The sequence below is a fragment of the Fringilla coelebs genome (assembly GCF_963513975.1).
Source record: "Fringilla coelebs genome assembly, chromosome: 21".
NCBI classification, from domain to species: Eukaryota; Metazoa; Chordata; class Aves; order Passeriformes; family Fringillidae; genus Fringilla; species Fringilla coelebs.
The window spans coordinates 6,450,170-6,477,991 of NC_140047.1; the positions used below are offsets into that span (position 1 = coordinate 6,450,170).

The following is a 27,822-nucleotide window of genomic DNA, read 5'->3' on the forward strand; positions in this document are numbered from 1 at the left end:
CCGAGCCCTGGGTGGATGCTCCATGGTGAAACGTTGATTTTCCTTTTGGTGCTGTTGTGGCTGACTAAAAGGAGGGCAGGGAGAAGGGTGTGAGAGGATGGAAGCAGCAAAGGAGATGGATTTATGTTATTTTTGGGCTGAGGTTGGGATCTGAGCACTGACTCAACTAGAAAGTGGAAACATTGGCTTAATGCTGTAGTGCAGCACCATAAATGTGCAGAAGAAGCCTGTGGTCCTGCCCCAAATAAGGCCACCCTTGGCCACAGGCCCCTGTCCCCAACAGGGAGCCCTTTCAGGATCATACCACAGGCAAGGGTGGTCCCCAACAGCCCAGCTCCTTCCCAGCTGCAGGCTGGCACAGCTGGACAGTGGCCCTCCATGTGCTGCACTTCTGGCTGCTTCACGTGTTTATATGGTGTATGTTTTAAGAACCAATAAAAATACTAAAATCATGCAAAAGCCATATTAAGTTATAAAGTATAAAATACAGATTCTGTCAGACTCTGTCCCTGCTGTTTGCCAGCATGTCCCTGGGAACATGATGGTGTTTTCTGTCTTATTTTAAAAAAAAAAAAAGCAGTCAATAGAGCCAAGATTCCTGCTCATAATCACTCCCTTTTGGGTTGGTTTTCTTTTTTTTTTACTGCAAAGTGCTATATTTCCATCTACTATTTTAATATACTTCTTTGTATTTCCTTGTGCCTAAACTCAGGCAGACTTTCAGACCTGCACAGTCTCCAGATAGTGCTGCCTGCCCTGCCAGACACTGTTACCTAATCCACAGGCTGGTGTTCCTGCACTCACTGAGGTTATTTAAATATGGAAATCCTCTGACAGAAGCACAAATTATTTTCCTCTTCCCATTACTGAGAATTTCATTCTACATTCCCATGGGGAGTAGAAATATCAGAGGGAATCTTCCTTAGATTTCTGTCAAGGTAAGGTTTACAGCTCAGATGGAGATAACTGCAAGCCCCTCCTTTCCAGCTGAGGGTTAAAAGCTGGAATTTCCAGCCAAGCCATCCCCTGGAGGACATGCTGCAAAAGCCACCACAAACTGCACAATGCACAGAAGACTTTGAGGCTGCTGGACTAAGATAACAAAAAAAAAAAAAAATCTTGTCATGAAGGTTGTTCACCCAAGAGCCGATATCAAGGTGACAAACTCCTGTCCAGGGTTTGTGTGGTGGCACAGAAATTGTTTGGGGAAGGTGTTGGAGGTGTTTGGATTGCAGGGAGAGGGAGCATGTTGGGTTTGGATGTGCAGGTACTGAGTGATTGCACACCAGCCTGTTGTGAATGGTTCCAACACTTCTGATGTGACAGTGTCCTGCTGTCCAATAATCAGTTTAGATGGTGTTAAGAACTTCATCTTTGGCTGCTGCATCTCCATTTGGCCTCTCCTGGCATGACACCCCCAAGTCCTCACATCTGTGCTTCACCACATTCCTGCCTGGCTCCACTGATGCTTTCCTGGGCTTTTCCTCAGCTCCAGTATTTGTTGGGACATCCTGCTCAGCTACAGAGGGGAGATGTTGATGCTTCTGTGCCCTTAGCAGGAGAGATGCACACACAAGGATCAGTGCAGCTCCCTGTGCCAACAAACTCTGGCTCCATTTGGGGTGTGAAGCTTCTGGAAGAGGCTGGTGTTAGTTAGAGGAAGCTGATGCCCATCTGCAGTTGTGGGCACATAAAAGGTTCTCCTAAACCTTGGCTTGTCCCTCTGTTAATCCATGCCCACCATGGCCAGCAACAACCTCAGGAAAAACCCTTTTCATCACTGGGTTCTGCAGCCACACCAGGTCTTGAAGGTTTATCCTTAATGCCAAGGAAATGTTTAGTCTTAATCTTCATTTTGCTTATGTCTACAGGAATGTGACACTTCACTATCAAGTGTCCTTGTGACAGATGTAGGAAATGAGGTGCCAGATTGCTCTGAAAGGATCTGACCTCACTGCTGGTACATTTTCAGCCTGTTTGGTGTATCCTGGCTGCAGCAGAGGCTGGTGCTGGCAGAGCAGGTAGAGGAGCTGGGGAATTTGGCACCAGCAGCTCACACCTAACGTGGCAACAGCCCAGCATGAAGGATGGTGGGGGATTAGAGGTTCTGCAGTCCTGGAGCTCCCTGGAGATGGCAGATGAAGGGATGTACCCCAGAGCAACTTTGAAAGCTGGAGGAAGCACAGAAGGTCTGTGCTGCCCTTTTGGGTCCTGCAGAAGAGAGGCACTCACCTGGTGATCAGTGGGCTCAGCACAGGCACATCTGGCTTTCCTGAGCAAGGCTTCATTTTCCAGAGGCTCATCCTGATGCTGATAGCACATGACTGCCTGAGCACAACCAAACTTCCCTCTGTGCTCAGGAAAGGCTTTTCAGAGATCTTTTGCTTTCACTTGGCTCAGCCATTTCCAGCATTAACATATCTGAAAACCGGTTTCCACTGTGGTTTTGAGTCTCAAACAAAAAGCAGCAGGGAGGCCCCAGTCAAGTCTCCAGGGGTGGTTTGTTCATGTTTCAAGGCCAGTGGATTTCAGCAAACAAACCTGGCAGCTGAGATGGTCCATGAGCTTCACAGCTGTGGCTGGCAGGGCTCGAGGCAGCTGGAGCTGAGATAAATGAGTATCCTCTATCTTTTGGTCACTTTGTCCAAGTTCACACTGCTCCTTTCAGCCCCAGTTCCTGCTCAGTGGAGGAATGGGCCAGTTGTCCTCCTGGCCATGAGAGAGAAACCAGAGCACCAGTGCAAGATGCAGTTGGAATTTCCAGAGATGTGTACCTTTCCTGAGCTGCTTGCCCACGTATTACCTCCTCCCAGTGGTTTCTGTCTTCTAACACAAACTCATTGCCTTCACTTGACCTTGACTCTCTTCTGAATGTGGCCATTTGCCCTCTGGTTTGAACAGCAGAAGGCTGAAAATCCTTTCCCCTTGCAGAGCCCCAGGGACTGTTTGGGCACCTGCATTCAGAGAGACTGGCTGGAAATCCAGACTTTTTGCATGGGCAAGGCAAAACAAGGATATTCTCCTCACTGGAAAGTACAAGATCCTGGTGAACTCTGGCAAGGCATCCCTCAGCAGTGCAAGTGTCATGGTGTGGTTTGCCAAGATGAAAAGATAATTTCTCTGCTCATCTGTAAGGCTGTGAGGGAATAGTGCCACAGAGCCTGAAACACCCAGAGAACATCCCTGGAGAGTAACCTGCACTCACAAAGGATCTGACTGCCCATCAGAGCTGCTCATGGCATCAGAGGATGGTAAAAGCCAGGGGATGAAGTCACTGGAGTGCCACCAACAACCTGGTCACAGATGAGTGGGCCCTGAGAACAACCTCTTCCCCCAAAAAGTGCTTCCCTCTGCTGCTTCTCCTCTGCAGTGACAGCAAATGTGGCATTCCAGCCCTTCCCTGGGAGGATGACAGATGCAGCAGTGGCTGAGGAAGGCCCAGGAGGAGGGAGGTGATGGGTTTCCAGCTGCTCTCTGTGGCTCTGCACTGTGGTTTGTGTAATGTGCTGGTTGCCATACACGGCAGACATCTGATAGCAAGGGGTTTACAGTTCCAGGAAAGCAATTGGAGAGCCTGGAAGTACTGAAATACAACATGCTCTGAAACAAGAAATTCCCTCATTGTTCAGCAAAACTGGGAGTCGAGTTCTTTCCACTTCAATTTGAACCTGAAATCCTATCTGCAGTGTCATTCGAGCCGTGTCAGGACTCAGAAAGCTTTGAGCCAGACACTCCAGTGCTCTGAATTGCCATAAACAATTACATCAGAGAAGATCTTGCTGCATTTGCCAGCCCTGTTGTGGCATGCAGATGTGCACCATCAGCCCAGAAGAGCTTGAAGGGCTGTAAATCCTTTTGCTCTGGTGCAACAAGATCCAAAGTCCTTTCATTTGCTCTTCAGGAGGGTAGACTGACAGAGCTGGGCTGGGCTGGAGAGCTGAGAAGGTTTTTTGAGGGAACTCACAAGATCAAGCCACTCTCCAGCCCAGTGCAGAGCGTGGAGTGAACTCGTGGCTCTTGGCTCTGCACTGTGGTCGCTCCCCAGAGCAGCAGCAACGCCACACACAGCCCTGGATGGTGTCCTGAGGATCCTTCCCACCACATTTTTGTCCCTCTCTCATCTACAGGCTACAGTGCTGAAGTGGAGGGATGCCTTGCTGGCCAGGATGGACCTTCTGCTCCGAGCTGGCAGAGCTGCTCCTGCCACGCCAGGGCTGCTCTCCGGGCTCTGCAGCGCCAGGGCAGAGCAGGAGCACCTTCTCATCCGACACATTGCTCTTGTACAATGTTGTCCAAACATCACTTACAGCCGAATTTGTCCCAGAGTGCTTTTTGCTCTTTGTTCTTTTCTGTTTCCTGCCGCTGAAAACGCGATTCAAAGGTTTCCTGCGACAAAGCCCCTCGTTCTGCTGCTGCTGAATCCAGCCATTCTCTGCATGCACATGAGCTCAGCCACAGCTGGCAGCACCACAGCCATGGCATCCAGCTCCCTGAAAACACTGAGGTTGCTGAAGGACAATCCTGGAGTCACCCCTGGTTTCAATCTCTGCTCTCCATGCAGAAATTTTATGGGGTTTTTTGATAATGGTCTGAGCTGTTGTTTCCTGGAAAAGCTGGGGTTTGTGCGCTGGACCACGGGCTGCCTGTGGAGTAATTACTTGAATGAAATTTCTTAATTTCAGCTAGAGAGTGTGGGGTCACCCTCTGACTGAGCAGAGGAAGGAATGGAGAGCACCAGGAGAAGGCAGTGTGTCAGTGGTACCAGCAAGGTCCTCACACCTTAGGAAATGACTGGTGTTACTCCAAATCTGCCTTGAATCATGTGTTAGGAGCAGATTCACAGGACAGTAAAGGGGTCCAGGGTGATGCAGGAGGTCAGTCAGTGGCAGAGGGGGCCCAGGAGGTCACAACAGGCCATCCCCCTGCCCTACAGCCTGTCCTTTCCAGTAGCTGCTACATCAGGGGACCAGTTCCTATACTGGAGCCCATCTTCCAGGGCTGAAGGTGTTTGCACTTGCCTTGGTGTGTCCTTGAGTTACAGCCCTGGAGTACCAATGCTCATGCAGACCAACACCCAGGAAAGCCATAAGCAGGTCTTTGTCCTGCATCAAAACCCAAAGGTGAATAAAGTTGCTCAGAAATGCAGTCAGATATGCTGAAAAGCTCTGCTTTGAAGAGTTTGAGACCAAGAGTCAGGGCAGTGCCTCTCAGTGGAGCTGCAGGCCTGGGTCTCTCTGCTTCCCCTCCCAAGGTGAGCATCCCTGGGCACCCCTGCCCACAGCTGCGATCAGCTTCTCCCCTTGCTTTGACAATCAGCTGAATCAATCAGGGCCAGCCTTTCCTGAACATCCCACTTAATGCAGAGGTACAAGCTGGATTTTGGTTTTTGGGTGATATTATTGTGTGGGGCTTTTTCCCCCTTTTTTGCCATTCTGCTCTCTGTGACTCAGCCCACCAAATCCACTGACACCTTTGGAGCAGAGCAGGGTTGCCTGTGAGCCCTGAGCATCCTAGAGGGAATCACAGAGCTTTCCCAATCCCCAGGGAACTGCTGCTTGCAGCAACTGAGGCTGCTCTCCAGCAGCTGAGGGGCCATTTGGCCCTTGCAGGCTCTGCTGCTGGGGAAGGCAGCCTGATCCCAGCTGGTCTTAGTTTAGAGTTAATAGGAGTCAAAATGAGCCAGAATTTGAAATAAATCCCATTGACTTGGCAGGGTTTCTTTCCTGACTCAGACGAAGGAGACACACTTTTTGGACAGTTGCTCCAAGATTCCCCTCCTTATTGCAAGAGAGGATTTCATTCCCCTCCTCTTCCACAACCCCAGGGCATCTGTGTCCTTCAAAAGGAAGATGTTAACCCTTAGTGTTTGGGGGAGTGTCAGTCAGAGCTGTGCTGCCCAGGTGCTCTCTCTATTATTTTCTTTCCCGTTGTCAGATTCCAACACTAATTTTTTTGGAGCATTTTGGTTTCATTGTGTATGAAAGCTTCACAGCTCAGTGGGGATGGGGCCTTGCGCTTTTCCTACGCTTCCCACTTCATCCATCAAGAATTTAGTGGCACCTTGTCTCCCATGCTTTCTTAGAGATGAGGAAGGAGAGGCAAAGAGAGTGGGGGAAAAAAAAGGATTATCCCAGAAACAACGAATTAGTGGCAGTTCAGGGCTATCAGACTGAACCAGAGCAGCTCAGAGCACGCAGCACTGCTCTTTGCTGCCTTAACACTGTGGCTGCTCAGAAAAATCAAGTTAAATAGACCTCCTCCTCCACAAAACCGAAAGCAGCAAGTTTCAGAGCAACAGCTGCGTGCAGATAAGAGTTTGCTCTTAAGCAGAGAGTTCAGGATACACAATTTTGGGTTGGATTCCCATTTTAAGCTGAGGACCTCAGCTGAAAGCAAAGTCGCAGCGACTCTGGCTGTAGCCTTGCCATCCAAGACCTTTTTATAGGATTCCCCCAATTTGCTGTTTCTCTGAGCACAGCCAGCTCTACCTGCAGTCCCCACTCGGGTTTTCCACAAGAGCCCATTGCTTCCCAGTGCTCCCAGTGAAACCCTCTGAACCTCACAGCACAATCAGGTCTTTCTTCTCGAGAACAGTTGAGTCTTTCTTCTTTCCCCATACTCATTCAGGAGCTGCTGCCCTGTCTCCTCCCCTTCCAGACTACTGCTAGGCAGAGTGATTATGAAATGTGTTTCTTATAAATCCAAAACATTTATGTCTTCAAATGCCCGGCCTAAATAATCCCACTAATTTCCTGAGTGCTTGTGAACTGTCCTCCATGGGGGGAGGCTTCTCTCGATCAAAGTTTATTAAGTAGAGGTTCTCATATGGAGACATTGCTGAGCAGTAGGAAATTATATGGGGCTTTTTCATTTCCCTTTAAGTGAGCTCACTGGCTGGGCCTGGACAATATGGGCATGGTCATCCTATGGTTCATGCTTCCTACCTTTATTGGTGCTTTTTGTTTTCCTGCCCTTTTTACATCCAATGCCTCAAACTATCACTTTTTTTTTTTCCCTGTCACCATGTCACTTTTTTCCTTTGCTCAGTAGCTGTAATCTGGTGGTTTTGTTTCTTCCTGCCTTATTTTTGGGAGGGAGGAGTGACCTCAGACCTTCCCTCAATGACAGACCAAAAAAAAGAAATAGTTTGAAAATATGCTCCTGCTCCACAGCAGTCCTGAGCAATCCTGAAGCAACCTGAGGCAAGCTTTGGGAAGCTCTCCCAGCAGTTCTGTGCCCTAAGAGCTTCCTTCCTGTGCTATGCTGTTCTGCAAGGAAGGCAGGAAGACATCTGCCCTCTGGAATGCCAAGAGCCAGAGCAGGATGGTGAGTCACATCTCTGTTACCACTTCCCCAACCCATTGCCTGCAGCAGGAGCATCACTGGGTGTGGGGAAGTTTGGGTCAGGATTTGAGGCCTGTTTGTTGTTTGGCTCTGTTCAGGGCATATCTCTCTGCAGTTCATTTAACTTCCTTGTTTTGTTTTTCTGGATGCTGTTGTCGGAACATAGATTTCAACTGTTGATGTCTGGAGAATTTAAAGCTGAGCTGCTCATCTATTTGCTTCCACTAAACATTGCTGTTGTGCTGGGCAATAGATCTGACTTTTCTGTCAAGGCCATCAGCAGCTGGAAGTCTCTTTTTCTTTTTCTTTAAAAATTAACCAATTTGCATTGGAAAATAAGCCATTCTCGTTTCCCTTAGGGGAATATCTAAGGCTATACTAAAAAAATCCTTGTAAATCTGTGTCCTTACTGAAGATGACAATGAAATTTTAAACATGCTAGACCTAAGACTATAATTTTTTTTGCTTTCCTTGGATATTTTGGCATAGCTGAACGCACGTGACTTAATAAAACTGCTGCTCTCCACTGTCCCTGGTCACAAATACCATCATCATCTGGAGGTACTGATATGCTTCTCTAGTGAAGACTGCAGCATATAAAGAGAAACACCATTTTAAAATAGTCCCACTGATGGAAGAAGCTTGGAAAGAAGAAGATACATTTTCTCAGCAAACCAATGACCCAAGGCATACAACAAAATGTGTACAAACCCCAGGAACAAAAGCACCAAGCCTTGGCACAGTGACCCAACTGTGTGAGTCCAGCTAAGGGAATTTGGATTTAATTATTTTGATGTGCAGGCTTTTGTACACCTTCTGCCCTCACTCCTACCTCTGCTAAAGAGAGAAGAAATCTTAGGAACCTGAGGAACTTCACACTGCAGTAAAAGAGCTACCAAAAGGTGCTACATTCCCAATGTACTTTGAGGAGAGCCTGGATGAAGATACCATCTCACTGAATTTTATTTTTATCCTTTTTTGTTTTCTTCCTTTTCTGGCCCTGTTTATTTTTTTCATCCCTGGACAGATGAGTCAGAAGAATGGAGAGAAAAAGGATGGGACTATTTTTGCAGGCTACCAAAGTTGTTGCTGGCCTTTTCCTTCCCTGTGCAATGCGTGGAGTGGGGCAGTGCAGTGATTTCTGGGAACTGTGCAAACCCCTGCACATGTGCCCTGGGAACATCTGGGATTGCAACAGCAACCACATCTGGATCATCACAAGCAGAGATATCACATATCTGGGAACCCCAGACAAGTGCTGAACTGCCTCTAAATTCATCTGGGCAGGATTCCTGCGCAGTTGGAGAAAGCATATCCAGGAAAATCAGACACATGGTAGGCTTCCCACTCACCAGCAGAGCTTGCTGGCCAAAGTCCTAGAAAGCGTGCTGGGAGAGCAGGGAAATATCCCTGACTGATAGAGCTGGTTCCTCTCGAGGAGGTGACTCAGGAACTCCAAATCTGAGCCACGTCCCTGCCCGTGGTGTCGCCAGCGTGCTTTGACCCATTTTTTCACACCAGCCAAGATTTAACCAGTGGATGAGAGTCAAGAACAGCAAGGGAGGCTTGGAACAAGGTCTCCATGGCTTCCTGTGAGTGACAGCTCTTCTCCCTGGCACTGACAGGAGCTGGTGATGCTGCCAATGTTTTTTTTTTTTTTCCTTCAGTAATGGAGAGAGAGCTGCATCCCAGCTGGAGGACCCAGGAGAACCTTCTGGAGCAGATGAGCATCCCTGCTCCCTGAGGCCCATGTGTCATAAGGGGAAGATGGTACAAGGAGTTTGTTGGAGCCCATATCTCTGTTCACACCCACCACCAAGGGAAAAGACAAGCTGAGGGAGGCCTGAGAAAGTCTGAGAAGCTGTTTGTACACAGCACAGTCTCACTGTGGATTGAGCTCAATTCTGTGAGCAGGACTTGGGCTGTCAAAGTTTGGTTTGGTTTTTGTTGTTTACCCCCTCCCAGGTGACTCTATCTGTGCTCCATGATGGTGAGTGCAAGCAGGAATTGGAATGCTGACAGATTTTAGGAGCAGGGTGGAAATTTTGTTTCTCAGATGGGAAAATTTAAAGCCTAAACTTGTCTTCTCAAAAAACAAAGACGTTTTCCAATGCGGGGTAGAATTCAAGTTTCAGTCATGAAACTTCCATGGGAGATGTATCCTGGTGGAGGGAGCCAGGCTGTACTTCAGACTCTTCTGAGGTAGCTGTGAGATCCTCCTGACCTCCCCATGAACAGGGTCCACCTGCTGTGCCCAATGATAAAGAGTGTGTCTCACCAGTGTGCTGCTGTCTGCATTTTTTACAGACAATATAACACTTTCTCAGCCTGGGAGTGGAACATTTGCATGGAAATCTCAGTTCCACGAGCTGCCACAGCACTGCAGTTCCAGGAGCACATCTGAGTGTGCAAAACTGCACTGCTGGAGAAAACCTTGGCCATCACTGGGTTAGAAACAGCTTAAAATGGCCTTTCTCCCATCTGCAGGAAACTTCCACAAGCTCTCAAAGCACAGTCCAGGGAGACTGATGGAAAAACACCATGCAACTGATTAAAAGCCCCAGTTGTCTCGTTGCTCAGTCACATCTTGTTTTGGCAGTAAAGCTTTGTGAGTGATTCCACTATTCCCTCTCCCAATTTTTAAGCCATAATGTGCCAGGGCACTGCTGCAGGGCAGGGGCTGTGCGAGTTACTGTGCTGCAGGTGCTGAGCACCGGTCCCACAGTGAGCTGCTGTGGAGCTGGAAGGGTCTGGCCATTTCTGATGCTTTCATTGGTGAGGATTCCTCTGTACTGCTGTCAGGAGTGTAAATCTTGTGGGTGATGCTGGAGGCTTGGCACCCACCACCTACCGCGGCTGCTCGGCATCTGTGGGAAAGCAGCTCCAAAAGCGATCTCTTGGAAAGTGGCAGCAAAAAATAGCACACAAAAAAAAAAAAAAATGCCCTAAGTAGCATGGAAGAGGCACAGAACAAGGCTCATGTGCTCCTCTGCAGGGACCTGTGCTTTGTGAAGCCTAATGGTGTTGGCAAGGTGGACTCCTGAAATGTTTGACTTGGGTAAAATGGAGCTGTTCCCTCTGGGGAAGTGAACTGGCACGATCCTTTAGGGTTGGAATAGGTCTGAATTGCTCCTTTGTGTTCAGAGCAGGCACTTCTGAGGCCCATGTTTGAGATCAGAGTGAAAACCCCCCGACATGTCTCACTTTATAAGTTGCTTTTATTCAGCTGAGACTGCAACACCAACCATGGTGAAAATTATACCTTCTTAGCTGGGAGGAGCGGGAGCAGAAGGAGAGATGTGATGCTGGTGTGGAGATGCTGTTGAAAAGTTTGTCACAGCTGCCAGAAAGCATGAGTTATTTTCTTCAGTTATACTTTTTGCTTCTTTCTGTCAAATTCAAAATATTCTGTCTCCCTTGCAGCCAACAGGGTCAAACACTGGAAAAAATGAGCTCCCTGAGGTCCCTAAGGAGAGGCTGCTGTATTTAGCTGCTCATGGTAGCACATGTCTGTGGTGTGGGTGCAAGGAGGGGCAGCAGGTTCTGCACCCACACTGGGTTCTGAAAGCAGTTCAGCATTCCTGTCCCAGCTTGCCATGGCTCCCACCTCAAGTTTTGCATCCCACTGCATTTCTAGAAGCCTGAGCAGTAGATTGTGGTTTCTGTGTGTGGCAGTAATAACACAAATAGAGGGAGGGGGTTTCACTGGGAGCAGGAGGCTGTGTGTGGTAGGTGCATAGAGAATGAAACCATTGCCTTTTTTCACAAGGTGAAAAATAAGGAGAAGTGCTGTGCAATCAATGGTTCTGTTGGTAGGGTCCTAAAACTATATAAAAAGTATTGATACCTAATTTAGTGCCTATCAAAAGTATTGATACCTACTGGTTTGCTACTGGTTCAGGGGTGAACCAGAGGAAAACTTTTGTGGGAATCAGAGTAAATGTGTTTTTCACATTTCTGCCCATTCTGTAGCAGAGGATGGGTAGGTGCACTTCTGGAGATCCTTCTTTTGCATCCTTTGAGAAAGAGGGACACAGTTTTCCATGACCCACCTATCTTCAAGATGTGATTTCAAAGTCATCATCATCATCATCAAAATTGTCAGTGTCACCTTTCAGCTGTGCTGCCCAATAGCCACCTGAGCACAAAGACCTTTCCACCTTAAAGCAGTGAGTTTTCCTCCATGGGTTGGAGCAGCTAAAGACCAAACTCAGGCATAGCCCAGCTGTAGCACCTGTGGATTGTGATCTGACCTGCACAACTTCCTGGCCTCTTTGTTGGCCCCTGTGTGTGGGTGAGGATGCTCTCAGGTTTGTGTGTGCTAGGGAAATGGCTTGGGAGTGGTTGGTTGGGATGCAACTCCTTTGCTTTCCCATTCCAACAGCCTTTATTTTTTTTCCCTTCCAGGGACCAGAAGGAAAACCAGGAAAACAGGGGGAAAAGGGCAAGCTTGGCCAGAAGGTAGGAACATCCCTCCTTGATAACATCACAGCCCGTGGTTCTCCCTTCCGTTCCTCGTCTCTGATGTTCTCCTGCAGAAGGAGTTTTGTCCCACACTGATGTCAGTGCCTTTGCTCTGCAGGGCAGCAAAGGCTACCAGGGGCAGCTTGGAGAGATGGGATCCCCAGGGAAGCAGGGGCCGAAGGGGAACCAAGGCCCCAAAGGATCCCGAGGTACCCTGGGACCGATGGTGAGAACGGCTGAACACAACCCAGAGAAACCTGGCTGGCACGGGTGGGCACGGGCCTGACTGGGGCAGAGAGCCCAGCAGAGCCTGCAAAATGCACTCAAAAACGCTGTTAGATGGGTTTAATTGGTCAAAAACATCCTAACCCTTGTCCCAAGCAGCACAGGAAAGAGTCCATGGGGGTGGTTGGGTTGGTGCCCCGTGAGCCCAGCTCACGTTGCATCGAGGCAGATCTTCACAACTCCCCAGATAGGCTGAAATTGCTGAAATATTGGGGATTTTTCCTCAGCTGAGTGAGCTGATAAGCTATTTTTTGCAAAGATCTTCCCCTTTGAGACTGCACACTCATGGCAAGAGCTGCTTCCAAGTCAAGCTGTGTTGTTATAAGGAACTCTGCCTTGGATTTCTGCCCTGTTTCTACACCCACTCTTGATCTACTTATCTAAAACACTTGGAGCAAGAAGAAATATAGCATGGGAAAGGGTTTGAACTGGGTACTGAAGGTGAGGCTTCCAGAGAGAACAGCCATAGTATGGCAGAGAGGGGAGATATTTAATTTGCTTTAGGCAGAAGAGATAAATGCATCAGGACAGCAGTGGTACATAAAAGTGCCTCTCATGCATTGCAGGCTGGTTAGGAAATTTCTTGCACTCTATTTGATAGAACTTAGTGCAAAACCAGGAATTATTTATGAATTAGGAATAGTGATGATACTTCAGAACAGTAGCAAATGAGTGATGGAGTGATGGTTTTGCTGATAGTGCTTTCCTGCACTAAAAATTGTGGCCTCACCACATATCCTCCCTTAATAGTCTTTGGCAAAGCCTGCATGGATTATTTTACAAGGAAGCAAAGCAATATCTGAGCAACAGTCTATTGGAGTGGACATGTCTTTGTCTTGTGGAAAGGGCTTTATTCCATGCTAAATGGGATTATATGGAAATTGTGTGACTCACTTTAATCTGATGATCTGATTTAAACCCCTTTGTTCACTGTGCTAAGGGTGTGATTCTGGTCTCTGGAAGTCTGGTGGACTTCCTAGCACGACACTAATTTGCATACAGAGGTGTGCAGGAGGGCAGGTGAAGAGCTCACAGATGCAGCCATTTCTGACATGAGGTGGGGAATCTGTTGCTGCAGGCAGGCAAAGGCATGGAGAGGCCTCCTGGCACACCCCTCTCCAGGTGTGAGAGGTTAAAGCCAAGGAGAAGCCATCAGGTGGCTGCAGCAGGAGAAGGACTGGCCACACTCTCACACCTGCAGAGCTTTGCTTGCACAGCCCAGGGCCTCCTCCCCTGTGCCAACACCATGGGCTGCTCTCTCAGTCCCTCTGTCTTTGCCTCTCCAGGGAGCTCCAGGAAGGATGGGTGCTCAAGGGGACCCAGGCTTAAAGGGTTACCAGGTAAGGGTTTAATTTTCACCTCCCAGCTTTTATCTGTTCTTAAACACAACAAAACTGCCACTCCAGGATGAAAATTGTCCTTAAACCATGACCTCGAGTTTAGTTTTCTCTCGAGTCCCCATTGCACCACCTGCATTTGGTTCATCTCTGCCCGTGTGACCCACGTGTCCCTCCAAGGCTGGAGATCCGGCAGGGAACCAGGGAGCACTTTCTGTCCCACAGCTCTTTCCTGCCTCCTCACGTGCTGTCTGCTCTCCACAGGGACATGCAGGACCACCAGGGCCAATAGGACCACCAGGGCCAAAGGGGGAAAAGGTAAGTTTGGGAAGTTTGACCATCTCATTTCCCCTTGAATGAGACAATTGTCCCGCTGCTGTGCCTGCCATGCATCTGCACTCTGCTGTGGCTGAGGCAGAGGTGCCTCCTCGGCCACACAGCCTCTCCCATCACCCCTCAAAGCTGCAGCCTTGCCTGTGCCAGGACCCCCATGTCACCAGCACCCCACGTGCCCTGTGCCAGGGGCTGAGCCAGCCACCAGGACTCTGGGAGTGTGCTTTGCCTGCATCTGCAGGAATTCAGCTCAATCCCCAAGCCAAAAGGAATCAGACTCGTGGCTTCCTGTGATCAGGTCACAATAACTCCCTGCACAAAGGAGCAGATCTCCAGCTGCTGGTGTTTTCCCCTCTCCATGGCCCTTGTTCCCCGTTCCTTGTGCCCCACCTCTCCACATCCCCCTGGCTGCAGCTGCCCTGACTCAGAGCCCTCTTTCCACGGTGGCTTTTCCCGGGAGTTTTCCCCTTTTGCTGAGTCAGCAGAGCCATAACCAGTTCAGGCTGGAGCAGTGACTCACTCCTCAGTGGTTTCCTGTCGGCTCCAGGGCTGCTTGGCTCTCCCAGGGCTGATGGTGTCCTTCACATGCCTTCTGCAGCAGTGCTCCCTCCCTCCCGAGACCTCTCTGCAGAAGGCTCTGGGGAGAGCTCCTTGTGACCTTCCAGTACTTAAAGGGGGCTATCTAAAAGAGGGGAGCAGCTTCCTACAAAAAACAAAAGGGGATTTTGGTTAGATGTCAGGAGGTTCTCTACTCAGAGGGTGGGAAAGCCCTGGCACAGGTCTGGGCTGCCCTGTCCCTGGAAGTGTCCAAGGCCAGGTTGGATTGGAGCACCCTGCTCTGGTGGAAGGTGTCCCTGCCCATGGCAAGGAGTGGAATGAGATGAGTTTTAAGGTCCCTTTCAACCCAAACCATTCTGTGATTCTCCCTTGGTGTGGGAAGGGAAGTGATGGTGATGGAGACTGGTCAGTTGAGAGGTCTCCATGAAAAGGAGAGATGCATGAACCCTTTCTGCTCTTTTTCTGCTCCCCATCACCAAGAGAGCATTCAGCTTTGCCTCTGCACACAGGTGGGAGGGCAGCTGTAGTGCAGACACTTCATTGCCTATAAAATGAGTTTGTAAGGACTTGCCCTTGCTGGGGCTTTGAATGGATCCCTTCAGGCTCCTGGTGTCAGGATACCCAGCTCACACCATGCTCTGCCTGCAGCCAGGTATCACTGGGGCAGGGCAAGCTGTTGTGCTCCACTAAGACATCCACATGTCTGAGAAATCCTTCTCTGGGGGTGAACAATGGCCATTGTGCTTTTTCTCCCATTTCCTGCTGCTGAACCACATCCATGGAGGAACAGCTGCTGATGCTCCTGCTGCTCCCTGTCTCCATTGCTGCCTTGCTGAACTGCCTGGCAAGTTTGAGACAGGCACAGGATGATGTGAGAGCTCATGACCAGGCACACTGTCAGCTCAGAACCTGCCCCAGAGGTTCCTTACAATTCCACTCTCGAATCTTGAGCATCCTGGCAAAAAGCTGTGAGCCATGACTAGCAAAAGCAAGGTCAGCCATTGACCCTGCAACCATTCAGGGGTGCAGATGTGTATTTCTAGTGCTTAAATTGCAGCTGTAGTTTTATTTGAAAACATTTAAACTTGCTATCTTGAAAACTCCCATAATTTCAGTAGCAAATGATCCCCAGATTATTCATCTGAAGTGCTCAGTGGAGCAATTTGCCCTTCATCAACAAGGTGTTGCTCTGAAAAAAGACACTGGAAAAGCACTCCCTGAGTGGATGTGGTGTCAGAAGAGCACAGCAGCGTCATGATAAATTAATTCTACGTGCAAGTATCCAAGCTGAGGCCTGATGGAGCCACCAAAGCGTTCAATGCACCCTGCTAAGAGCAGTCAGCTCTGTTAATGACCACTGGCAGCTGCATCTCCTCACTCATGTTCTCCTGGAAGGCCAATGGGTCTGCTGACACCTTGCTGGGGAGCAGAAGGAGAAGATGCTGAACCAGGAGAGCACAAAATCATGTACTGAGCCTCCAGCAGCCCTCCCTGCAGCGTCCAGGTGCTCCACAAAATCTTGCATCTAAATTTTCCTATCCACCCTCCCTCATCTCCCAAGAGCTGCCTGGATCCCAGCCTAAAGACAGACAGATTCCTTCCCTCCAGACATCTGTAACCTCTCACAAGAGTGTGAACACAAAAATGGAAGCCTGGAAGTGAGAAATAAAGAGAAAATGGCAATGGGACCGTGAGCACTCTGTAAGTGACATGGTGGATGGAGCTGTGCTGTCATGGTGGGGAAGATCTTCCCTTTCTCAGAGAAGAAAGTTTGGTGAGAGGCACTGCTGTGGAATCCTGCTCCCTTGTGCCATCCCAGCCAGCCACTCCACCACATTTCATACATTTGCAGCTCCTCAAAGAGGCCTTGCTCAGAGCAGACGCCTGCTCTTGGCAGCTGCTTAAAGCAGTCCAGATGGGATCCTTTTAAAAATTACAAACTGGTGTATCTCACTTTGGGACAGGAGCCAACAACAACAAGCCTTCCCTTCTTCTCCATGCATTTTCCATTTGTATCCTAACATGTTTACTTTGCTGCCCTTTACTCTAACTTTTTTTCACTGCAACTTTCTGAAGAATTAGCACAGAGCTTTCATCTCTCTCTCAAGCAGTTGAGGCACCAGGAAGCTCTGGAGGAGCTCGGTTTCACAGTCCTAGAGCTGACCAGGATTTTCTCAGGCAGGAGACAGAGAACAACAAGGTGGGGATCAGACTCAAGGGGAAACAAAGCCACAATGGGGAGAAAAACTCTGAGTCTTGATGCTTTTCAAGGGTCCCCAGAATTAGGAGCTTCCTCTGAGTTCATCACACTCATCTCAGGTCCCAAATGGCAAAGGTGTGCACATCCTGCTTGGGAAGAAGCAATCAGAGCCAAGATTTCTGCACAGCAACAGACACACTGGGATGATTTTTTTTTTTTTCCCCCTGAGAGTTGAGAAATGGTGGCTTTGTTTCCCTCCTAGGCAACATTCCTTAGATAGTGGCTGGAAGGCAAACCAGTTGCCAGGTATTTTGCTGCTGGCTTCCAGCAGCAAGCTCAGTAGCACTGGAAATGTTGGCAGAGCCTGTGAGGGTTTGCTTCTCCTCCTCTCCTCTCTGCCACCCAAGTTTCTCTCAGAGGCAGGCAGGCTCACCAAGAAATCTCCTTACTATCAGCTGCTGCAGCTCCAACAGGAGAGCAGCCCAGAGAGAAGGTGAAAGAGAGCTGTAAATACACCAGAAAGGGCTGGTGCAACCACTGAGAATTACACAAGTCTGTGAAAAACTTGGCTCTGTGATGTGCTGAGATTTGGATGTTCAAGGATTCTTGGAGCACCAAGCACCTCCAATACAGCACCTCCACTGTGCCAGAACCTCCCAAACTGCAGCAGAGGAGCTCTGAGACATGTTCATCCTAAGGAGCCAAAGTGCCAGAGACTGCTGTGGAGTAGTCAAAAACTGGAGGAGCTGGAATGTTGCATTCTTCCATGGGGAGCTGAGAAACAGCCATCTCTGAGCTGGGCTCCAGAGAAAACAGGACACTGTGACCCTGAGTGACTTTCACAACAGAATTTAAAAGGATAGTGTCTCTGTTAAGTCTTAAGGGATCTCTCTGTGGATGTTTTGGAGAGACCTCAGTCATTAATAAGCTGGGTGATGTTATCTACCAGCCAAACCATGAGCTCTGAGCTCGTGCTGTGGAGCATCCCAGCAAGGAGAGGGGTGTGTGAGAGCATCCCAGCAAGGAGAGGGGTGTGTGGGAGCATCCCAGCAAGGAGAGGGGTGTGTGGGAGCATCCCAGCAAGGAGAGGGGTGTGTGGGAGCATCCCAGCAAGGAGAGGGGTGTGTGAGAGCATCCCAGTCTCACCTGGCTGATGGTAAAACAAGCCCACAATGGTGGCACACAACCCAGACCACCCAGGACAGCCCAGGCAGCACTCAGCAAGGGCAGGGAAATGCTTGATTAAAGAGTTTGGTTGAACTGTCAGCAATAAAACTCAGAGGCACAGAGCTATTTCCCGTGTTGGCCTAATTACATCCTGCTTGCTTAGTTTTAGGAGTTGTTGAAAATAACTGTTTGCACCTGGTTACTTAAGGAGGGGAGTTAGACCAGGGAAAAACAACCACCAGAAATCAGGAAAGCAATGTGAAGAGCCAGTGAAACAAACAACACAGAAATTTGTTTAGTCTTTCTTTGGATGAAAAGGGAGTAAATTCAACAGTGGCTTTGGCTTCCCAAGATATGGAAGGACTGGGTTGGGTCTGTACTGACACATCTGCTCTAAAATCTGCTGTTTATATTAATACTAACATTTTACTCACAGGGACAACAAGGTGATGACGGGAAGGTAGAAGGCCCACAGGGACCACCTGGAGACAGAGTAAGATGTTAAATCCCTTCTCTAATCAATCCTGGGGGGATTTTGGGGGGTGGATCAGTTGGGTTGCTGCCTTACTTGTAGAGCATGCACCAGGCACTGAGGCAGTGCAGATGACAGCTTGTTTACATCCACCTCAAGTCTCTGTTGTGCTCTTGTAGGGCCCCGTTGGTGACAGAGGTGACCGAGGGGAGCCTGGAGACACTGGTTATCCTGTGAGTTATTCCAAGTGCATGATTCACAAATGTTTGCTTTGGGGAAGTGCTCCCAGTCCACATCAGCCCACAGAACTGCAGTCCCAGCTCATAACCTGCTGCTGTCCCTGGTCAGCTGCTGTGATTCAGACATGGAGCAATTCTTTACCTAAAGCAGGAAAAACATTGCTGAAGGTGAGAATGTCAGCACCTCACCCTGCCCTGCACCTGCTGAGTGAGGCTAAAAAATGAGCAGGACCATTTGGGCACAGGTCTCTGATTATCAAGGAGACACCCTAGGCAAGATATGTGCATGACAGACAAATTTCAAGACTGATGTGCCCATGGCTGTGGATTCTTCCATGGGAAGATCTGTGAACTTTAAGATTTGGAGGGTTCCAAAAACCTTTGCAAGATTTCCCTCAAAAGCAAAACCAGGGCTATGAAATATCCTGCTGTGCTCCTTATTCCCTCTTTGCAGGACATGTTCAGCTGACTGGGGCTGATCTGCAAAGGCTCCATGAATTAAGTGTTACCTCCATTCAAAAGCACCTGGTCAGAGTGACTCTTTATAGTCATTAGATGATTCTGAATTCATCAGAGTAGCAGTGCTGCTGCCTTATTTTCCAGGACTGCTGTCTCCAACTGTTCACTTCCATTAGTGCAGTATTTTGGGATGCATTAGAACACCTTTGCTGCTTAGCTGGTGCTGAGCAGTTCCTCTTTCCAAAGCATATCCACAGGATTTGGGCACTCCCCACAACTTCCCTATTTCTGCATCAGCAGAATGCAGACACATGTGTCTTCTTCTGCCCCTTAAATCACGTTACATTCTTTTTTTTTTTCCTCATTACTACAAAAGAACAAAGGCATGTTCCCTCTCTGTTTTTTATTTAAGGGTCAGGAAGGGCTTGATGGAGAAAGAGGAAAACCTGGGCAGCAAGGCTCCCCGGTAAGAGGTGCTGCTTTCTTGTGAGGTACCCAATGCCCCAGGCACAGGAAAAACAGGGAGGTGGAAGGGCTGCAGTGGGAGTGTGTGGGGAGCTCTGAAATGTGACCATTTCCATCAGCCAGGCCTATGGAATGGGGGCTTTGAGCCACTTTTGAGACTAATAAATGGGTGCAAAACAGGGAGCACTCCCAGTGCCTGTTTCATCCTGAATGGTCCCTGAGGGACTGGAACTCTTAGGAGATGGGTGGTGGGAGATGACAGTGGCAGTGGATCTGCTTGGAAATGATCCATTTGATGTGCTGCTGGTCCAGTGTGAGATGAAACCATATTATTCTACTTGCAAGATGTTTCCTCTCAAACTACTGAAGAACTTTGTGAAAGACTAAATTAAATCCAAACTCCAGGGAAGGACTTTTTATTCCCTTGTTACATACAGTAGCATCTGATCTTTATATGTGGCAGTTGCAACTGTGAGTGCAGCAGCACATTAAATGTAGTTTGTATTGGGAAATAAAGTTGAATCAATTCCCACTCTTTGTAAGGATGTTGGGAAGAACAACAGATTCTATTTTGGGTTTAAAATGGTAGTGCTCTGTTATATGGCCCAGAAAGGAGTAGAGCTGCTGCATTCCCAGTGGATGCAGTTTATTTGGGGGTTGGTGGCCCCTCAGATGGTTCAGATGGGAGCAGGAACTTTGGATTGTCTTTAGTAAAGGTCCATTAGAAACGTGGCTCAAAAACAAGCTGGAAAAGGAGAGCTCTGCAGTCCTTCCTTACCATTTATTTGATGTTAGTCCAGAAATTGCCACTGACACAAATACCAGAAAACCCAGCCTGGCTGGCCAGGAGAAAAGACTGAGATGGGTGTGATGGGGAAGGGAGCAGTGAAATACCCTCTCTGCTTTACTCCACAGGCAGTTTTCTAACACCTGACCCCCAGGTGAAACCAAGGCAAGGGCTGCAGTGCTCAGAAGGGAGGTCACTGTGTAAATTGCTTGTTCTGCACACAGGCTCCTCCCTGCCCACCTCTCAGCACTGCTCTCCAGGCACCATCTGGAATGTGGTGAATGATTTCCACAAATGCAGGCGCCACCCAAGCGAGGAGCAGAGTTGCTTCTCCTCCAGTTGACACCCTGTGAAATGCTCTCTGGAGACAGCTCCTTGCTCCTTTTTCCCCTGGGGCCTGTCTGAGTGCAGGCACTTTCCCTGAATTGGTTCCATACAGTCAGTGTTATTAGGGCACAAAAAATGCTGTTCTTTGTACTTCGTGCAAGATACTGCCAGAAGAGAATTTTAAGCAGATTTTTCTTGTTTATGATTTGTAGGGGGATCCTGGATCACCAGGCAAGCCAGGAGCAAAGGGATCCAAAGGTGATGTGGTAGGTTTCAGCAGGGTGGATTTACAACGTCCCAATTTAAAGATTCAAAGAAAATCTCTGATTAGGAGGACTCTCATGGTTTTTCCCAGCATGGGGGATTTTTGCCTGTGCTCCATGCCTTGAAAGGCTGTGGAGATCCTTGTGGGAGGGCTGTAAACATTTGGGTGTCCAAGCCCAGTGGTTTGTTGGCTTTGTGGAGCTGGAGAAGATCAAGATCAGTGGCAGCCCCAGCATGATGGGTGACTCTTGGGCAGGTCTTCAGTCCCTGCCATGGGCTGTGTCTCTTTCCTGTGCCCTGTCTGTCTCCAGCCACAGCTGGCTCATCCATCCCCAAGGAGGAGGCAAGATCCTGTCCCTTTCACCTCAACCATAAACTTTGCTGGCTTGAAACCTTCAGGGTTTGGAGTCCATTTATCCATGGAGTTGTTTCTTGGAGCAATGCCCCTAACTTCTTGTCCTTATTGAGCAAGAAAACCCAGGACACATGGGTTCTTCAGGGTTCACTGGGGCACTCCACACCTCCTCCTACCTCCACATCTGGCTGTTATGACAGCTTGCTAATTATTCTCACAGACCTGGGACTTTATTTGCTAAAACATCAGTATGTGATCTCAATACTCAGCAAATTCCTGCTCTCTCTTGGCAGATGTCAGAGGTTTTAATCTGACCCTGCTGGGGGTAATGCCAGAAGATAGTTTTAGGTCTTCTTGGCAAGAAGTGTACCAGGTGATAAGACAAATAAATTCTGCCCATCGATGGACAATCTGGAACTGCCTTTGGGTCTAATGAATAGCAGGGGTAGCACCCCCAGGAATATTTCTTTGATGTAGCTGGCCAGCCTGGTACTCTGCAGATGGAGAAACAATGCACAGAAAATGAGTTCTTCAATTTAAAAGTGCTTTAGTACATGACCTCACTAAGAGAGCCCTAGCAAAGGTGATGAGGCTGAGTTTTCCATTCATTCTGCACAAATTAATCCTTTTTACAGCTAATAAACCTCAGGAGTATTTATTTTCTGCCTTTATTCACAAAGCAGCAATGCAAATTTCAGACAGAAGACACCCTTTTGAATTTCCATTAGCTCTCCAACACAGAGCTACTTCTCAGAGAGAACCCCCTCAGAGGACTCTCTGGGTCCTGGGTTTGCTGTCAATGAACTGATGGAGGACTCAGGGTTTTAGCATCTTGTTCTAATGTTTGCCAGTGTACCAAATCCTCCCTTGAGTTCATCCTGCTTTTTTTTCTGTCCTCATCTGCTCTGTATTAGGAAAAATGCAGGTCCTTGCCTTCTAGCTATTCATTCCTGCCCTAGAACTCTCAAGACATACGAAGAATCACTTGTAATAAAAGCAAATAGCGGTTCATTCCCCAGCACTGGAGCAACTGACTTTATAAATGTCCCTTTTATAAAACTCTTTCCAATCATTATCCAAAAGCACACCCTGAAGTCACAGTCCCAAGTGGAGCTGTGCTAGAACTGCTGCAACTTTAGATGTCTCTCTTTTCTTTCCTTGCAGGGTCAAAAAGGAAAGCAAGGAGCACAGGGCAGTGCAGGGAGCAGGGGCTCACCGGTAGGTGAAAATTCACTTTTCTGCCTCAGGAAATGCTGTCTGGGAGCTCCTTCTTTAATACCTTTGTGATTTTAGGGCATCCTTGGGCTACCAGGCCCTCGAGGAGTGGTGGGAAGGCAGGGTCAAGAGGGTGCCCCTGGAGTGGACGGAGTGCCCGGGAAGGACGGCGTGCCTGGGATGCTGGTAAGCTTCAACTGCAGCCTTGGACAGCAAACACAGCCCTGGAGCTGGAAAACTGCAAGGCAGCACAGGACAAATTATGTGATCCAGCTATGGATACTCCAGTTTACATGTGCCCAGAGCAGATCTTCACATATCCCTTGCACACAGAGGCAGCAGCTGCCTTGGCATGACCAGGTCTGTGGATAAAGTGGGGTTTGACAGACACTCACATGGACACAGCTCTGTCCACACTGCAAACCCACCCCCCTCTAGCTGAGGGCAGAATCCCACCGCTCCCCTGTCCCCCCAGAAGCTGTGCAGAAGGGGAAAGAGTTTTGTTTCATAACCTCTTGTGTGTTTCTTTCCTAGGGAGAGCAGGGAGATGATGGGGAAGAAGGCGTGACCGGGATGCCAGGCAAGAGAGGGAACCCCGGCGTGCCAGGACTCCCAGGGGCCCAGGGACCACCAGGATTCAAGGTGAGTTTCTGGCTGCCTCAGGTGCTGCTGTGAGTGATCCAGTCTGTGAGCCTGATGCCTCTGAACTTGAGCTCTCCAAGGTCTAATATCATCTGAGCTCCTGCTGCCATCTCTCACTTAGCTAGAGGCTCTGTAGATCTTTCTTCTCATCCATCCATCCATCCATCCATCCATCCATCCATCCATCCATCCATCCATCCATCCATCCATCCATCCATCCATCCATCCCTCCATCCCTCCATCCATCCATCCCTCCATCCCTCCATCCATCCCTCCATCCCTCCATCCATCCCTCCATCCCTCCATCCATTTTCCTGATGTACACAGCAGCTGAATGTCCCAGAGACCTTTCCTCCCTTACCAAAGGAGCTGAGAGCCTGCAGACACACATATTAACACTACAAACACTTGAGTGTTTCATCATGAGAAACCTGGCTAGAAAAAACATGGAGAAGTTGCAGAGGAACTGCTACAGCCAGCTGTAGGATGTCCAGAATGGACAAATCCATGGCAGATTCAGGTGTTCTACTGCTCTGCAGGACCTGAACAGCTGGGGGGAAATTTTGCTGCTTAGTTTTTAACATATTTACTGGTTAGAATGACTGGAGGCAGTATGGGCTTGGACATCACTGGGTGGAAGCAGGGACAAGCTGCTTTTGTGACCTTGGGGTTTCTTCCTGGTCCTTGCCCTGATCCAGGCTCACCACAGGATCTAAACTGGACCCACAGCAATTCAGTCGTTTGTAGAAAGACTCTGTAAATAGGAAGATTCTGTAAATAAGAAGACTCCAGCTGGGTCTGGAGAGGCTCTGGGATCTGATTTAAATTAGGGCTCCATAGCCCTTGATCTGTCACTTGCTGCCCTCCAGCTGCCTTGGGCAGTACAACAGGAGGTGACTGAGGCTCCGTGTCCTTGTCACACACTCACACCCTGCCTCCAGGGGAATCTGTGGCCCCTTTTCCGGCTGTTTCACCATCCCAGGCTCTCCCTGCCTTTGCTCCTCTCTCCCAGTCTGCCCCAGATTGAGCTGCTGGAGCTTGTGCTGCTCCTGGCACCTGGAGAGGGGAAGAAGTGGGGAGCAAAGTGTGATGCTGGGGGGCAGAAGGCCCTCTCTGGACTGAGGTTGTAGGGTTAACACAGGGGAAAATGTTGGCTTTGCAGCCTCTGGATGGAAGTCCTGCTCTTGGCATGCCTTCAGCATTTTCCATGAATTAATCATCAATTGCCAGCCTGCTGGGGGAAGAGATTTTGGGAAACTGCAGGGCAGACAGAGAACATAGGAAGTGCAAAGAGAAGACTTTTGCTCCCCTTTCTCTCCCTACCCCCAGGCAGGTGGGACAGCTCTGCTGAGGCTCCTGCTCTGGGGGCAGCCAGGAGGGAGCACAGCCATGCCCACCCTGGGCTCACCCCGTGAACATCCTGCCCTGGCAGACCTGGGGCATCCCCTGATGGAGCCACATTCCTTATCCCATCTTTGCCAGCCTTCCATCCATGGCTTTTTCAGCTCCCCTCCTTTGGAATTACCTGAATTCTGTTCTGTTTAGGGTGAAAGAGGATTGCCTGGACAGAGTGGCCAAGCAGGGAAGCGAGGATCAGCGGGAGGAATGGGCCCTCCAGGGAGCCCAGGTGACCCAGGAGCCAAAGGACAGCAGGTCAGTGGTGGTGGAGCTGAGCAGAGCTGAGCCCTGCAGGAGAGGGTGTGGGTCCAGCAGGGTGATCCTGGGGAGGGGCTGGGCAGGGGAGCCCATATCCAGCTGGAGCATGGTTCTGGGAGAGGGATGAGGACTGACATTGTTGGGAAAATTAATCCACAAACAGCAGAGGTTTCTGTCCAAACAGGAGACAGAGGAGTGCTTTTTCCTTATTGGAATAAAGGGAGAGGCCATGGGGCATTCCCCTGGGGTCTCTCAGATTTTTTGGAGGATGCAGCCTCCTTTTTATCCCAATTTCCCAGCCACATTTCCCTTCTCTCTTTCCCCACTGGCTGAGGTACTTGAGAGGTTCAGACTTCCCAGAACACCTGATACCAGAGATTTCCCTCTAATGTATAACCCTCCCTTTATTTTTTCATTCTTATGGTATTTAGGGGTTTTTCTTCCCCATCGTTTCTTTCATCTTTCAATGTCTAATTTCATTTATTTGCAAACCTAAAGTTTATTTGTAAAAGCAAATATATTTTTCCATTCATCAATCCTTCCCATTGTTCCTTTTCTCTCCCAGTGCTGGTTTTACCTACCAGCAGCCCCACAGCTTGTTTGGAAAGACAAATCCACTGTTCCTCTCAATATGAAACAAGGCACAGAATGAACCCAAACCACCTCAATAAAATGCACTTGTTTGGCTGTTTTTTATAGAAGCTCATGCAGACAGTTTTCAAGCTGAAAGGCAGCGACCAACACCACCCTGGATCATTTTGTCACTGAGCATAGATCAATCTCACAGATTATTTTGTCTCTGTGACACAAGTGACACATTCCTTTGCCCCATATTGTCACTGCCTGATTTGCTGCAGGACCAGTGACTGTGTCCCCTTGGCTGACTCCATGACATTTAAACCCTTCTGACTTTCCATGTGCTTTTGCCCAAAATTCCTCTAGAAAGAAGGTTTGATTGATCCCCCTCATGCAGGAAAGACCTTAGCCCCCTGTTAGTAGCAATTTTCCTTTCCAGGACCCAGAAATGGGCAATTAAATCAATTTGTATCCTTGGAAAGTTTCTTGCACTCCACCAAATCCAACCAAGCCCTTTCCTGCCAAGCAGTTTCTCACTTTCATGGCCTTTTTCAAGGGAAAACTTCCTAAGAGTGAGTGAGGTTTCTAGGCTGATGCTGGAGCAGCTGTGCATAAAGGGGGTGGAAGCTCCATCACTTGGGTCATTCACAAACCTCTGTAACACCCCAAAAAGCACAGTCAGGATGGGTGAGACAGTCCTGCCAGAAGGCCACACAAGGTGAAGGTTTCTGACCCCTTTCTTTCATTTAAAACATTGAATCATCTTGAATTTGGACATCTGAGAAGCCCAAAAATATCAAAGGGTGACCATCTCCAGCATGGTGAAAGGAGGATGTTTACATAAGGACATGCTACCCAGGGTGGGTTTTTTATTCTCAGAGTGCATGCTATGTGCTGATTCAAGCTTGATGGTCTTTCAACTATTTTATTATTATTTTTCTTACAAAATTGAGGGAAAATCCCTGCAGAGTTGAATAGGAAAAGAATTAGGGGTATGCATGGTTTTCCTGGGCTTGAGTGGGAGGTTATGTTGCAGGAACATGCATTTTTTTAACAGCTTGAATGAGCATACTTTAAAATTACAGTTTGAATTAGTAGGTCAGTCCAGTCTGTAATATAAATAAAAGAGGAGATTTTTAAAAAAAAACTTTGAGGCTGTTATTTTGCAGCATGAAATTCCAAGATCAATCTCAGAGTAGATGCTCTGCATCCTGCTTCTGCTGGGCCAAACCAGAGAAGCATCTGCCAGGAATAGTGAAGGTTTGCCTCCCATTTTGGGGGCAGAAAGGTGGCATTGGTGAGATCCAAGGGACCAGGTGAGCTGCTTCAAGCCTGATGTTTGTGTGGCTCCTCCTCCAGGTGTTTTTCATTTTCATTCTCATCAGTCCTGCTTAGACTGTGGGACACTCACAGATTTCTCTGTCCCTGCTGAACTCTTGGTGCATTTCTGAGTGACATCTGCAGCCACCAGTGTGAATTTACTGTTTCCCTTTGTTCTTGTGTTTGTCTTGGCTGTCCCATGCAGGGAGACTTTGGTGAGGCAGGATTCCCAGGGATTGCAGGACTCTTTGGGCCAAAGGTAAGAGGCTGCTGGTGACCAGCTGGTTTTCTACTCTCACTCTGCTGGGGACAGGTCTGCATTGCTAGCAGCTCTGCAGAAACTGTGGAAATTGAATTTTGATCCCAACTTTCTTTAGTTTATGGATCTTCATTTGTTGAGTGAGTGTGTGCTTACACATGCTTTGTTGGAGGAAAAGGGCTGTCCTAGAGATCCTGTGGCTGTTTTCCCCCTTTCTGGCATTTGTAATTCCAGCACCTGAGACACCAGTGTGCATCCCTAACTCTGAGAGCCTTGCCTTGAAATTCTGACTCATTTCATCACCATATCATTTCCCCAGTGAAGAGGAAATTGTTTGTTTTCTGTCAAAAGTAAAAGCCTTGCAAAACAGGAGTGGGGAAAGGATTTACAACAAATTGGATCTTCCCTGTCCCACAGACAAGAGGCAGCACCCCTGTCCTTAGAGCAGAGCTCTAGGCAAGGGCACAAACACAGGGTTTGGTTAATTAGGGACAGTATTTAGTAGTATTTACCTCACATCTCATTTTTTGCTCACAGGGCCCCCCAGGAGACCTTGGGTTCAAAGGCATTCAGGGACCACGTGGGCCACCAGGTCTCATGGTGAGTGCTCTTCCAGTTTGTGGCTTTGGGAGGATTTTCTGCCATTTCTGTGAGGCTCCAGGGGCTGTGAGGAGCCCAGGGCTCAAGGCCATGGCACCTCTGAGCCCCACAGCTGGAGGTGACCCCATCTGCACAGGGCTTGGGGACAGCCACACTGAAATCCTTCTATTTGTGGAATTCCTGAGCTTTAACAAGGCTCATGACAACCACACTGTGAGGATTTGCCTCTTTAGAAATGGTTTTTTATTCCAGATACAGCAAATAGCACCACCAAGAAAAGAAAAGCAGCAAAGATTCAGAGGCTTCACTGAGCCTGCCCCTGTGGAAATGACTGTCAGGTCCCACGTGGTGGCTCACAAGTCTTTTCTTTCCTAGGGAAAAGAAGGAATTATTGGTCCTCTGGGCATTCAGGGTCCCACGGGAAGCCCTGTAAGTATCCACACTTCTTTCCTGCCTGTATTTTTTAGAAGAGTTTAAATGTTTGAGGCCAGCACAAGT

At 48.6% G+C, this 27,822-nt stretch overlaps 1 protein-coding gene across 1 annotated transcript in view; it reads left to right on the top strand.

Annotated features, from left to right (window-relative positions):
* COL27A1 (collagen type XXVII alpha 1 chain) overlaps positions 1–27,822 on the top strand; it is a gene marked incomplete at its 5' end in the record, with an annotated part of 141,950 nt that overhangs the window by 107,148 nt on the left and 6,980 nt on the right. Inside the window, 15 exons of the mRNA XM_084219907.1 lie at positions 11,752–11,805; positions 11,927–12,034; positions 13,380–13,433; positions 13,695–13,748; positions 18,125–18,181; positions 18,340–18,393; positions 19,271–19,324; positions 20,650–20,703; positions 22,221–22,274; positions 22,350–22,457; positions 22,806–22,913; positions 24,459–24,566; positions 26,671–26,724; positions 27,262–27,324; positions 27,700–27,753. Coding sequence (XP_084076033.1) covers positions 11,752–11,805; positions 11,927–12,034; positions 13,380–13,433; positions 13,695–13,748; positions 18,125–18,181; positions 18,340–18,393; positions 19,271–19,324; positions 20,650–20,703; positions 22,221–22,274; positions 22,350–22,457; positions 22,806–22,913; positions 24,459–24,566; positions 26,671–26,724; positions 27,262–27,324; positions 27,700–27,753 — 1,038 coding nt within the window. The remainder of the gene's footprint in view (positions 1–11,751; positions 11,806–11,926; positions 12,035–13,379; positions 13,434–13,694; positions 13,749–18,124; positions 18,182–18,339; positions 18,394–19,270; positions 19,325–20,649; positions 20,704–22,220; positions 22,275–22,349; positions 22,458–22,805; positions 22,914–24,458; positions 24,567–26,670; positions 26,725–27,261; positions 27,325–27,699; positions 27,754–27,822) is intronic.